The sequence below is a fragment of the Leucoraja erinacea genome, chromosome 1 (genome assembly GCF_028641065.1).
Source record: "Leucoraja erinacea ecotype New England chromosome 1, Leri_hhj_1, whole genome shotgun sequence".
NCBI lineage: Eukaryota > Metazoa > Chordata > Chondrichthyes > Rajiformes > Rajidae > Leucoraja > Leucoraja erinaceus.
This window is the reverse complement of record NC_073377.1, coordinates 34,812,102-34,825,662: the sequence shown is the minus strand read 5'-3', so window position 1 is coordinate 34,825,662 and position 13,561 is coordinate 34,812,102. Positions and strand designations below refer to the sequence as shown.

Here is a 13,561-nt window from a genome sequence, read left to right as displayed (position 1 = left end):
GGGCCACGTGCTGTTTGCATCGTGGAGGTTGTGGGCCTAGTGCTGCGCCTGGAACTTTGATGAGGTGACTACTCTGGCCCGCTGGTGGCCGGTGGAGAGGCAGGGGTCGACGGAGTGGGTATGTGTGTGTGATTGTGTAGGCCCAGAGCTGCGGGAGACTCAGGGCCAGTTGGTGCCAGGCTGGCACCTCTGTAAAAATACATCGCCATTTTTTCTTTACATGCTTGATAATTATATTTCATGATAATTAGTGAGTGCAACCATGCATCTTAAGGGGTTGGACAGGCTAGATGCAGGAAGATTATTAAAGATTTTGGGGAAGTCCAGGACACTGGGACAGCTTAAGGATAAGGGGGAAATCCTTTTTGAACCGAGATTGAGAGACTAGCTTTTTTCACACAGAAAAGTGGTGATGCTCTGGAACTCTCTGCCGCAGAGGGTAAATTAGCACAGTTCATTGGGTATATTTAAGAGGGAGTTAGATGTGGCCCTTGTGCCTTAGGGGATCAGTTGAGGGTTTGGAAAGAAGGCAGGTAATCAATACTGAGTTGGATGATCAGCCTTGATCATATTGTGGCGGTGCAGGCTCGAAGGGCTTTATGGCCTACTCCTGCACCTAATTTTTCTATGTTTCTATGCAATATTTTGTCACATTATTAAATTGTTTATATTAAAGTATTTTATTCTAGTTATACACTGGGATGTAGTGATAGGCTATAATCTTGTTTGACCCTCTTGGGAGACTAGCTTGTCCCCCAAGCAAAATCTAAAATGATGCCCCTGTTTATCAGCTCCCGCACCTAACAAATTAGCACTGCAACACTGGGTAGCACGGGGATTTACAGGTCAGTTTGCCTTAGGCTATTAAGTTGAGGGTTTCAATGAAATTATGAAATCAAAACATCAGTTCCATCCTTCCCATTAATGTGGTTGCATAAAACTTTATGATTTTGTTAGTTAACCTTGATTGATGGCTATATGTTTTGAATTTCTTCCATTTGTTTTACTTAAGTTCTTTTTTGAGTTCATTATATTTATAAAACTGACAATTCTTTTTCCTATGGCCCGCAAAAATGTGCCAAATATATAATGTGACCCTCATGCTGAAAGGTTTGGAGGCCCCTGTTCTAAGGTATAATTTAAAAAAAAATTACAGTATAAATTACGGGTAAATTGTCCCCATTTTATCTCCGGCTGTTTGCTGGGCCGGTCCTTGAAAATTGGATTTTCGGCCTTGAAAGTCCTTGAAACGTCATGAATTTATAGCTGTTTAAGTCAAAATCCTGGATTATTGATTCAGTGAAGAATGTCAGAGATAATGGTGAGAAAAACATGGACAGGTGACCTTGAAAGTGGGACCCTTCCTAGATCAGCCATGTTGGGGGGGGGGGGGGGAGTAGCCTTGATGGGCCGGGGGGGGGGAAATTATGAAAAATGTATCCCCCTTCTGGTGAAAAAAATGGTCAGCATCTTTGTGTGGCACGGTGCAAGGTCTTATCCCAGATCCATCTGGAAAAATCTTTGTCATCTACAGCACCATTCTTACAAACATAGAAATTAGATGCAGGAGTAGAGGCCATTCGGCCCTTCAAGCCTGCACCGCCATTCAATATGATCATGGCTGATCATCCAACTCAGTATCCCGTACCTGCCTTATCTCCATACCCCCTGATCCCCTTAGCCACAAGGGCCACATCTAACTCCCTCTTAAATATAGCCATAGAAACTGTGGCCTCAACTACCCTCTGTGGCAGAGAGTTCCAGAGATTCACCACCCTCTGTGTGAAAAAAGTTCTTCTCATCTCGGTTTTAAAGGATTTCCCCCCATTATCCTTAAGCTGTGACCCCTTCCCCCTTGTTCTTCTCTGAAATACATTGACTGATATCTTGCAGCAATCACATCATTCTATCAACTGGGTGCAGCGAACTAATATGGTTTGAAACTACCCCACAATGTAATCTTTTCAGAGTTACAGTTTAGTTTATTGTCATGTGTACCGAGGTACTGTGAAAAACTTTTGTTGCATGCTATCCAGTCAGTAGAAAACTGCTCAATGTGGCATTTTCTCCCTGGTTCACTTACTGATCTTCAAATAGGTTTGGCCTGAACCAGAAAATAACTTGCGTCACTGAACATCTCCAGTCTTCACGTCCGAATTTTTATATTTTAAGGCCCGCTTGAATCATTTTTTTATCATCACAGCAAAGTTGAAAGTTGTTTTTCACATGTCTTCTAGTTTTTTGACCAACTTCAATGAGCACGGTACTTGAGCTTATTGAGACTCCTTCTGCCTCCAAATCTTTCTTCAGGACATAGAAACATAGAAAATAGGTGCAGGAGTAGGCCATTCGGCCCCATCCAATATGATCATGGCTGATCATCCAACTCAGTATCCTGTACCTGCCTTCTCTCCATACCCCCTGATCCCTTTAGCCACAAGAGCCTGTCCAACCCCTTAAGTATTTTGTAAGTTTCTATAAGATCCTCCCTCAATCTTCTAAATTCTAGTGAGTACAAGCCGAGTCTATCCAGTCTTTCTTCATATGAAAGTCCTGACATCCCAGGAATCAGTCTGGTGAACCTTCTCTGTACTCCCTCTATGGCAAGAATGTCTTTTCTCAGATTAGGAGACCAAAACTGTACGCAATACTCCAGGCGTGGTCTCACCAAGACCCTGTACTACTGCAGTTGAACCTCCCTGCTCCTATACTCAAATCTTTTTGCTATGAATGCTAACATACCATTTGCTTTCTTCACTGCCTGCTGCACCTGCATGCCTACTTTCAATGACTGGTGTACCATGACACCCAGGTCTCGTTGCATCTCCCCTTTTCCTAATCGGCCACCTTTCAGATAATAACTTCACTTGTCTTTCTAGGATCCTTCTTACGTTTCCGAATCAGCAAGACCTCATCTCTTGAAATAGTTTGCCTTTTGCGGCCTCATCTGCCTGCCCTCTTGGACATCTATTTCCGTTGGATTTCTCCATTCCCTGGGTTCTGATTAGTTGCTGTACTGCCCATAGCTTTTTACTATGCAACACTGGGATGATTCAATATCCATCCACTGAGTTACTCCAGCTTTTTGTGCCTATTCATCCACTGAAGTCATTCACAAAAATCACTGTAAATGAACACTCGGAGAATGAAAAATGACCAGTAGAACTTTTTCTGTGATATTCATAGAGTTTCAGAAAAAATGAAGAACGGTGGACATAAACTCGTCATATGTAAACAAATAGCAAAATCAGTCCATATTTCAATTATTTTGTATGTGGTGTACTTTATGCAATCCTTATGATATGCATGGAGTGGTACAATCATGAAAAGCTTCACAAGTGTCTGCAGCAATTATTCTGTATGACACATCCTGATTGATCAATCTTTTGATGACTAATATTTAAAATGTTTTAGGTGCGCCTTGATATTTTCGTGAACGGGCCTCATGCATTTTTTAATTGAGATGAGCACTTAGCAGATCATCCATAGCTATGTAGTATTTGTGGTATTCTGACACAATTAGCATATTTTGGTCTTGCACATATTTCGGACATGTCTTTCCGTGCTATCAAGTTTCTGGGGTCTTTGCCAGGAATTATTAGACTATTACCAGCATTGGTGATTAAGTACTTTGGCCACATCGCACGCCCACGGTTGTTTACGAGATAATGTTGCTGTGTTTTGAGTTTGTAGTTTAGAGATACAGCGTGGAAACAGACTCTTCAGCCGACAAGTCCACTCTGATCATCGATCATCTGTTTACACTAGATCCATGTTATCCCACTTTCTCATCCACTCCCTACACATTACGGGTAATTTTACATAGACCAATAACCTACAAACCCACACGTCTTTGGGATGTGGGAGGAAACCATTACAGTCACAGGGAGAACGTGCAAACTCCACACAGACAGTACCTGAGAGCAGGATTGAACCCGGGTCTCTGGTACTGTGAGGCATTAGCTCTATCAGCTATGCCACTGTTTTGTATTCCCCTGCAGTGCACTGAGTTTTGACCTCTTGATTTTTTTATTTGCACTGATGTTTTGGAGGTGGTGTGATTACAATCAACTTGTATGGAATTGCATCAGTGGGATAAGCATCATTTTACAACTCTCCTAATATCTTTAGGAGAGAGGGGGTGCATTGCTTAAACTTTTTATAAAGTTATTACTTTTATGTGCTGCGGTGAATAGCTCAGTTGAATGTGAAAAGAAGCATTGTTTAAGTCAATTTCATCGTTAATGGGAATGTGTTCCACATCAGCAGACCCATCAAACTGAGTTTAAACCAGTAATTTGCCATATAAATTCATTTGGAAAATGTCTTTCAATTGTCTATTACTGATCAGGACTAGTTAGTCTTCAATTGATCTGTATTATTCAATTAACCTAAAGTTGCAAGATTAAAATGATTCTGTTAAAGTCTTTATTCAGTAGAGTCAGTCTTTTAGCAAGTGATTTCAGTATCTATTGGTGTGATCAATATTCACTTCTGCCTACAGTGACACAACATTCTTCTAACTTGAACCAGACCATTGACTTGCCCAGCAGTTCGCTGTCACAACATAGCAGGTATGGACCCGTTTCTTTCAGTCAACTCTTTGTTCTGACAAATATACAGTTTACCATTAAAAAATGAAAGGGGATTGAGGAAACACCTTGGGCAGAAATAGTGATAATGAGAAACTGAATACAAAGGTGCAACTTGGAATACATGGGAATATTAAAGCACCTATTACAAAGGAAAGCCGTTGATTTGGGTTTCTGAATATTACGACAGTGCTATTCTGACGGGAACCTGGTATTAATTGTTGTCGTTCATTCAGTATTGAGGTGCAAAGCTTGGTCTGGGCCTGGTTGGTGAGTGTATGCCATTGCTGGGAACTGGCAGTATCTGCGTGGATTCTACAGTCTCTCATCACTGCTAGATGTGATGGAAGTGATTGTTTTCACCTTTCAGTTGAATTTGTTGCCACAGAGAAATCTCTGGGCTCTGGGGTCAGGTGTGCAGCCAAACAAAGAGATGGGAGCCAGCAGCTTCCATCAAACCCAACTGTTGATGAAGAGCAGGTGCTGGACAGATGCAGGAGGTGCTGAGTGATAGGTTGCTGCGCCACTCACTCCAGCTCACCTAACAACAGTTCTCATAGTCAGCCACTTCACAGCTAACAATGGGGTGATTAATTAGAGCACCAGTTGTCCATCTCAGCCGTTTGTAGCAGCAAAGAAGGTAGGCGGTCACTATCTAGATCCTTATACACAACGATCCCTGGTGCTAAGAGATAACAGTGCATTTATAGTTAGGATACTTGAAGGTAATTAGCAAACAATAAATCAAACTGAAATAAAAGAGGGAAATACTGGAATAAATCAGTTCGTCTTCACAGCCCCTGTGAAAAGGGAAATGGTCAACATTTTAGGTCTGCAATTGTTCATCAGAACTTCATTTCTGATGATGGGTCACAAACCTGAACAATTCAGTCTTTTTCCTGGTATTTTCTGTTTTTTATCTTGCATTTTTAGAAATGTTCAATAAATGCTGGGGATTTTTTTAGATCCATTAATTATAATTTACCAAATTACAAATTTTAAATAGGAGTAAAATAACTTTTGGCTTGGTTGGTTCTAGCAAAAGTTGAATATCTACTCCAAATGGAGCAATTGCTATCCTTTGTTTTGAGATGATGCCCCAGATGGTGAGATATGGTTGTGCCTACACTACCTACTTCACTTGTGGTTTATCCCAAAACTTAAAAACTTTGACAAGTGTATATATATCTTGGTAAATCTTTTCTGCGTTCTCACCAGCTCTGGTGTTTTGATTTGATTTGTAAACTAGCAACGAGGGCTTTTTTAATGCATCTTTAGTATTTAAGTTCTGTAATTAAGCTCATTTTGTTTTATCCGTAACTTTGTTTTATGCAGTTCTTTGCCAAATCACCAAAACAGCAGTCTTTCCTCTGTCTCGCCACTGACCACATGCTCATCACACGCGGTAAGTATTCTAAATATTTTGAGTTGTGTGTGTGCATTAATTAAAATTCCCCTTTACTGTATGTGAACTGTGGGTATAACAGGGCCTTGCTGACTCTTATAGTTTTTCTAGGCTTTACACTAAAAAAATAAATAAAGAGCCGGAATGTACTTCCATGTCAGTGGTGTATAATTTATAGAATGTTCAGATGATAAAAAAAAAAGATAAAACGTTAGTCTTGTTGGATATCTGAGTTCAATTGGTGTGGAAGAAATGAGCTTCTAGTCATGGGCCACAATGCTGAACAAAATATGTTTTTTTGCAGGGGAAGGGGGGGGGGGGGGGGGGGGGGGGGGGGGGGGGGGGGGGAGGGGAGTGGGGGCCTTCACTGAAATAAGGCTGGTACCAGTATCTTGGCAAACTGGTTAACTTAGGGCTTGAGTTGGGTAGAGTGGCTGGAATATCTTTAGTTGAGGATGAACTTAGAACTAAAGAAAGGAAGAGGCATGGGGTGAGAAAATGGGCATTGATAACCAACATATGATAGGCAGAGAGCATACAAACCTGAGAGTTCATCTGCAAATTGAATTTTATTTTGGGGAAACAATGGGGATAAAGGTACTTCAGCAAAATGCATGCAGCATTTATAACAAATTGGCTGAATTCACAGCACAAAACGTATAATGGTTATGATTGCATAAATATAATGTGGTTCAACAGCATCAAAGACTATCAATGATTTGGATGAGAACGTACAGGGTAAGATTAGCAAGTTGGCAGATGATACAAAAGTTAGTGGTTTTACAGATAGTGAAGATGGTTGTGAACGATTGCAGCAGGATCTGGATCGATTGGCCAGGTGGACGGAGGAATGGTTGATGGAATTTAATACAGAGAAGTGTGAGGTGTTGCATTTTGGGATGTCGAACAAGGGCAAGACCTACACAGTAAATGGTAGGCCTCTGGGTAGTGTTGTAGAGCAGAGGGATCTAGGAGTACAAGTGCATGGTTCCATGAAGGTTGAGTTGCAGGTAGATAAGGTGGTCAAAAAAGCTTTTGGCACTTTCGCCTTCATCAGTCAAGAGTATTGAGTATAGAAGTTGGGAGGACATGGTGCAGTCGTATAAGACGTTGGTGACTGCATTTAGAATATTATGTTCGGTTCTGGGCACCATGTTATAGGATGTTGCCAGGACTAAAGGGTGTGAGCTATAGGGAGAGGTTGAGTAGGTTGGGTCTCTATTCCATGGAGCGTAGAAGGATGAGGGGAGATCTTATAGAGATATACAAAATCATGAGAGGAATAGACCGGGTAGATGCACAGAGTCTTTTACTCAGAGTAGGGGAATCGAGGACCAGAGGACATAGGTTTAAGGTGAAGGGGAAAAGATTTAGTAGGAATCCGATGGGTAACTTTTTCACACAGAGGGTGGTGGGTGTATGGAACAAGCTGCCTGAGGAGGTAGTTGAGGCTGGGACTATCCCACTGTTTAAGAAATAGTTGGACAGGTACATGGATAGGACAGGTTTAGAGGGTTATGGACCAAGCGCAGGCAAGTTTGGGACTAAGGTAGATGGGACATTGTTGGCCGGTGTGGGTGAGTTGGGCCGAAGGGCCTGTTTACACACTGTATCACTCTATGACTATGACCTACTGAATATTCTAAGGTACTAAATATTTCAGAAGAATTGACAAAAAAGTTATTGGAATTGCAGTAGATAAATGGCAACAGAAGCAAGGGTAACTTTTCAAAACTAGTGAAGACTGATAAAAATATGAGAAAATAGATCATGAATAAGCTAACAAGAAAAATAAAAACCTAAAAACTTTGACAAGTATATAAAAGGGAAGGGCAAGGCTACAGTAAAACATGGTCCTTTAGGAAATTAGGAGCAGAGATGGTGCATTTAAGAATTAAAAAATCGTGTTTAACGAATATATTCTTCGTAGATGTTATTTGAAAAATGAATGAAAGGGAACCAGTAAATGTAATATAGTGGTATTTCCTAAAGGTTTCAAAAAAATTGCCACGTAAAAGGATATCGCTCAATATGAGGGTTGAGAGTATTTTATTGTCAAATTTATCGGCAACAAAATAATGAAACTCTTACTGCAGCTTTACAGGCCCATTAGCACAATTGCATGCAATAAGAATATAACAATCAATAATACAATAAATTGCTAAACAGTAATACGAGGTAACCAGCTCAGAGTGGTGTAAAACCGAATACTCAAATGCAATCAACCAATAGTAGTAGGCCCACCTCGGTCATGACTGACCATGGGTGCTGCATCCTAGTTTGCAGGTGATGTGTGGTCGGATGCAAGCCTGGGCGATGTCATATGGAGGGCAGGCTGTTGCCCATGCAGCACGTCTCCCCTCTCCACGTCGCTGATCGATCCAAAGGAACAGCAGGGCCGTTACAGTTTGGCACCAGCGCCGTCGCAGGAACTGCCAGAGCGAGGTTGTAGACAACAACAAACTGCCTTAGGGGCTCCGGATTTTCTTAAGGTTTACTCCAGGAGCCTTTTCCATGACTGGATATGGCCAAAAGGCAGTGGAGGTTTTAAACCAGAGTTTTCCCTCTCCTAAATGGACTGCAGGCTGACGAGTCCCATCTGCCCAAGACTCATGGGGACGGGAGCGTCTACCTTCCCATGCAGGTCTATAGCATCTGCCCACTGCCCTCAATAAACCAATATTGCAGATTATATCATATTTGTTGAGGTAGGGCTTTGGTTAGGGTTGTGCTGTGTGGTTTAAGAATTTGGTTACTAAGAAGTTTTCAGACTCCTGTTCCTTTCTCCCGGTCGCAGCAGTAAAATGAGAGTACAGCCAGAGTAGTGTGAGTTGGGGGGGGAGTTGACTGCAATTTAGTTTTAGAGATACCGCGCGGAAACTGACCCTTTGGCACATCAAGTCCGTGCTGACCAGCGATCTCCAAACACTAGCACTATCCTACACACTAGGGACAATTTATAATTTTTACCGTAGCCAATTAATCTACAAACCTGTGCATCTTTGAATGTGGGAGGAAACCAGTGCACTCGGTGAAAATCCACGTGGAGAGCGTACAAACTCCGTCCAGACGGCCCTCGTAGTCAGGATCGAACCCGGGTCTTGGCCTAGTAAGGCAGCAATGCAATCATTGCGCCACCTGTGCAATGTCTACAACATTCGAAGTCTCCTTCATTTCTGGCCGTTCGAGTTGCTGAACCAGGCTGTGATGCATTTTGACTCCTATCCACTGCCATCCTGTTGATGAAGACAGTTCATGGATTCTGTTTTCTCCTGAAGTCAACAATTAGCTCTTTGGTGTTGCTAATGTTGAGAGTAAGATTATTATCCTGGTACTATTCAATCAGATTTATCAATCCTCCTCTTGTACTTCGACTCATCATTACCTATTATTCGCAAACAACAGTAGTATCAACGGTGAATTTAGAGATGACACTGGAGCTGTGTCTGGCTCGAGATCATGTACTTGAGGCATTGCTGTAATGTATATGCATGAATAGAGGCCGGTTAAAGTTGAGTTTTTCAGGTTGGCAAACTGATTAGCTTGTTGCCATGGGGATCTGTGCTGGATCCTTAACTACAATCTATATTATTGACTTGGATGAAAGCACAATGTACTGTACTGTAGCCAAATTTACCACTAATAGAGGTGAGAAAGCAAGTTGGGAAGAAGGCACAACAAACAAAGCGAAATGGGTAAAATTAAGAATGTGCGCAAAAATCTGGAAGATGCATTATAAGGAAGGGTAATGAGACGTTACTCCTTTTGCTGGGAAGAATAGAAAAACAATACATAAACAGGGAAATATATAGAATACAACTGCGTAGAGATCTTTATGAAAAACAAAGTTAGGCAGCAGTGACCACAAGCACTTTGCACCAAACATGAAACCATGTTAAGCTGAACGTCTGCCTGTACATAATCTATGTCCCTCTTGCACATCAATGTGCCTATCTAAAAGCCTCTTAAATGTCACGATTGCATCTGCCTCCACCCTCACCCCTGGCAGTTCATTCCAGGGACCCGCCACTCTCTGAATGGAGATTTCCACCCTGGGGGAAAAGGTTCTAACTGTATATCCTCTCATAATTTTATACACTTCTATCAAGTCTTCCCTCAACCTCCGATGTTCCAGAGAAAATAATTCAAGTGCATCCAACCTCTCCTAGTAGCTGAAACCCTCTAATCCAGTCAGCATTCTGGTAAACCTGCTCTGCACCCTCGCTAGAGAAAACATGATCCTTCATGTAATGTAGGACCTAATGTAGGACCTAAATGTGGGACCTAAAAATGCCTCCCCAGCCTGTCTGAATGACTACCGTTTGGTGGCCCTCACCTCGGTAGTCATGAAATGCTTTGAGAGGCTGGTGAAGAAACACATCTGCGCCTTCCTCCCTCGCAACATGGACCCATTACAATTCGCATACCAACCGAACAGATCCACGGACGATGCGGTCTCCCAGGTTTTGCACAAAGCTCTCTCTCATCTTGACAGCCAGAAGGGGGGGGCTACGTGAGGATGCTGTTCATAGTCTTCAGTTTAGCCTTCAACACGATAGTCCCCACCAGACTGGCCGAGAAGCTACTGGAATTAGGGCTTAACACCCCCCTGTGTGCCTGGGCCCTGGACTTTCTCACCGCTAGGCCCCAGGTAGTCAAGATGGGAGGGAATACATCAAAGTCCTTCACCCTGAGCACAGGATCCCCCCCAGGGTTGCATCCTCAGCATTGTACTCCCTGTACACACATGACTGTGTGGCAAGGTTCAGCTCCAACTCGATAATCAAGTTTGCTGATGACATTGTGGTGGTGGGCCTGATCTCAGACAACGATGAGAAGGCATACCGAGAGGAAGTGGCTGATCTGGCACTCTGGTGTCAGGACAACAGCCTCCTCTTGAACATCAAAAAAACTAAGGAGCTGATCGTGGACTTTAGGAGGGCACATCATCCGAGGACGTACACACCATTGAGGATAAATGGGGATACTGTGGATAGGGTGAGCTGTTTTGAATACCTGGGAGTCCACATCTCTGAGGATATGACATGGACATCACATGCCGCAGCACTCGTGAGTAAGGCAAGGCAGCGCCTTTACCACCTCAGGCAATTGAGGAAATTCAGAGTGTCTCCGAGGATCCTCCAGTGCTTCTACTCAGCGGCTGTGGAAAGCTTCTTGTCCGGATATATTACAACCTGGTTTGGGAATTGCTCTGCCCAGGACAAGAAGGCTCTGCAGAGAGTAGTGCGTTCAGCCGAACGCACTATGGGAACTTCACTCGCCCCTCTGCAGGAACTATACATCAGGAGGTGCAACTCCAGAGCCAATAAGATCATGGGAGACCCCTTCCACCCCTGCAACGGACTGTTCCAGCTGCTACGTTCAGGCAAACGCCTCTGTTGCCATGCTGTGAAAACGGAGAGGTTGAGAAGGAGTTTCTTCCCAGAGGCCATTAGGACTGTAAACTCCTATCTCACCAGGGACTAACTCTACTGTACCACTCTCCTGCTTTTTTTTAAAATTGCTGTTTTTTTCCCTTTTTCCTTCCGCCCACAATATTTAATATGTAAAAGAATATGTGATTCTGTTCCATTCTGTTTGTAGTTTGTTTGGTTGTTTGTTTGTCTTTTTGCACAAAGTCCACGAGCATTGCCACTTTTCATTTCACTGCACATCTCGTATGTGTATGTGACGAATAAACTTGACTTGACTTGACTTGTAATGAGGCAACCTGAATTGCACTCCATATTCCAAATACGGTCTAACCAAAATCTTCATACTGACATTTACTGAATTTTTGGAAATTCTTTACCTGGAGTTGAGGAGTTAATCATCTTCTGCTGCAGCCTTGAATATATTCTTGCTAAAAATATACACGGGGAAATTGAGAGTTATTATAAACAGCAGTCAGCAAAATGGAGTGAAGTCTATGGCAGGATCAACCACATTCAAATTGAATGACAGAGCAGGCTTGAGGGACATATAGCCTACTGCTCATCGCATTTCTTAATGTTATGCTGCTTACACTGTTTTTATTCTTTCTTCCAGCACACAAATATTGACAGCAGTTTGCAGACTTCTACAACCTTCCCCTCCCCTATGACATTTGCTACGATTACCACATCATCAGTTAATGCCTCCAACAGCTTAAGCACAACCAACAGCCTTGGACTGAGTGTCAGTAGTCCATCTATGGCAGCTGCTGCCACAAGAGCAGTTCATCCTGTATCTTCAGGTAGAGGGCTGTTTTTCTTGAGTACCTACTCTGTAATGGGTTGTTTTGATTGTTTTCAATTTGAAGCTTGAAATTAGAGGTTCTCAAATTTCGACCAGGAGCCAAGTATCTCTCCTTGTTTATCTTCTTCATCTTTGTTCCTTCTCCTTTCATTAACTTGTTCCTCTCCTTTAACCACATTTTGGCTGTTGCTCAGCCGTTGCTGGAAGAAAGACGTCCATTATGTAGTGCCTTTTGTGATCTTGGCTTACACTAAAGTGATTTACCACCAATTAAAGACTTCAAAGAATAGTCATTAATGTAGCAAATGTGCCAGAATGCAAGTTTTAGATCCAACATTATGGTAATGTTCAGAATATGTTCGTTTTAAAATGTTGATTGGATAAGTTTGGGCAGCACACTGGAGATAAATTCCCTACTTCCTTTTGTTGGGATCTTTCAATGCCCACTGGAGAGGGAAGAGAACATCTAATTCCAAAGACTGCAGCACTCAACAATGCAGCACTCTCAGACCATTGCCCCTCTCTTTCATTAATGTAAGCATACACCAATCTCCTCTAGCACCCCTCATGTCCCCTCGCAGCATTGGAAGCTGAAGAATACTATTCCTTGGCTTCAGAAATTGAAATATATTCCTTGAAAGATGGGAGATCAGCAGACAGCATCATTTGCCTAAAGAGAACCATCTGAACATTCATAATGCGCAACCGGGGTTTATCAATACACAAAGGGGAGCTCCACTTAGAAGACCAAAGAGCTTTTGTATGTTGTATAAAATGAGTCTCAATGAACTTCATGTGCAGATCCCATATTTTTCTATATATTTTTAACACTGTTTTTTCATTGCAGGAAAGGCACCGCCAAATCTTCCTCAAGGTGTTCCTCCTATTTTACACAATCAATACATTTTTGGACCAGGTGGACTGCTGCCTGCATACCCGGTAAGAATGAATAAACTTAATTAGTTGAATGTAGATGAATTTATAATTTTGCCCTTGCAGAAATTGTTGTGCTATTTTCAAAGATGCTTTAGTTAGAAAAAAAATTGTTTACTAGTTAAATTATTTAAGGATTTTGACATATTTTCTTTTTTGAAATAGATATATGGCTATGATGACCTTCAGGTCCTTCAGTCAAGGCTACCAATGGTTAGTACGATCTGATGCAGATTGGTTGAGCATTGGTTGAATTATATCTTAATTTTTTAGATGTTCTCTGTGAGACATTTACTGGTTGTAGAGACCAATTAATCTGTGCTATTCATGGGGGTGTCATGTTCAAACAACTAATCGGGTTCAGAGGTTGATAGAAGCATAGATATAAAGATTC

The 13,561-nt window shown here is 42.1% G+C and overlaps 1 protein-coding gene across 3 annotated transcripts in view; it reads left to right on the top strand.

Moving 5' to 3' along the window:
- Positions 1-13,561, top strand: part of ubap2a (ubiquitin associated protein 2a) — a 110,860-nt gene that overhangs the window by 66,716 nt on the left and 30,583 nt on the right. For all 3 annotated transcript variants that reach the window (XM_055632600.1, XM_055632592.1, XM_055632582.1), the window contains exons 17-21: positions 4,505-4,574; positions 5,928-5,997; positions 12,046-12,232; positions 13,082-13,173; positions 13,333-13,380. In XM_055632600.1, the coding sequence (XP_055488575.1) occupies positions 4,505-4,574; positions 5,928-5,997; positions 12,046-12,232; positions 13,082-13,173; positions 13,333-13,380 (467 nt within the window). The remainder of the gene's footprint in view (positions 1-4,504; positions 4,575-5,927; positions 5,998-12,045; positions 12,233-13,081; positions 13,174-13,332; positions 13,381-13,561) is intronic.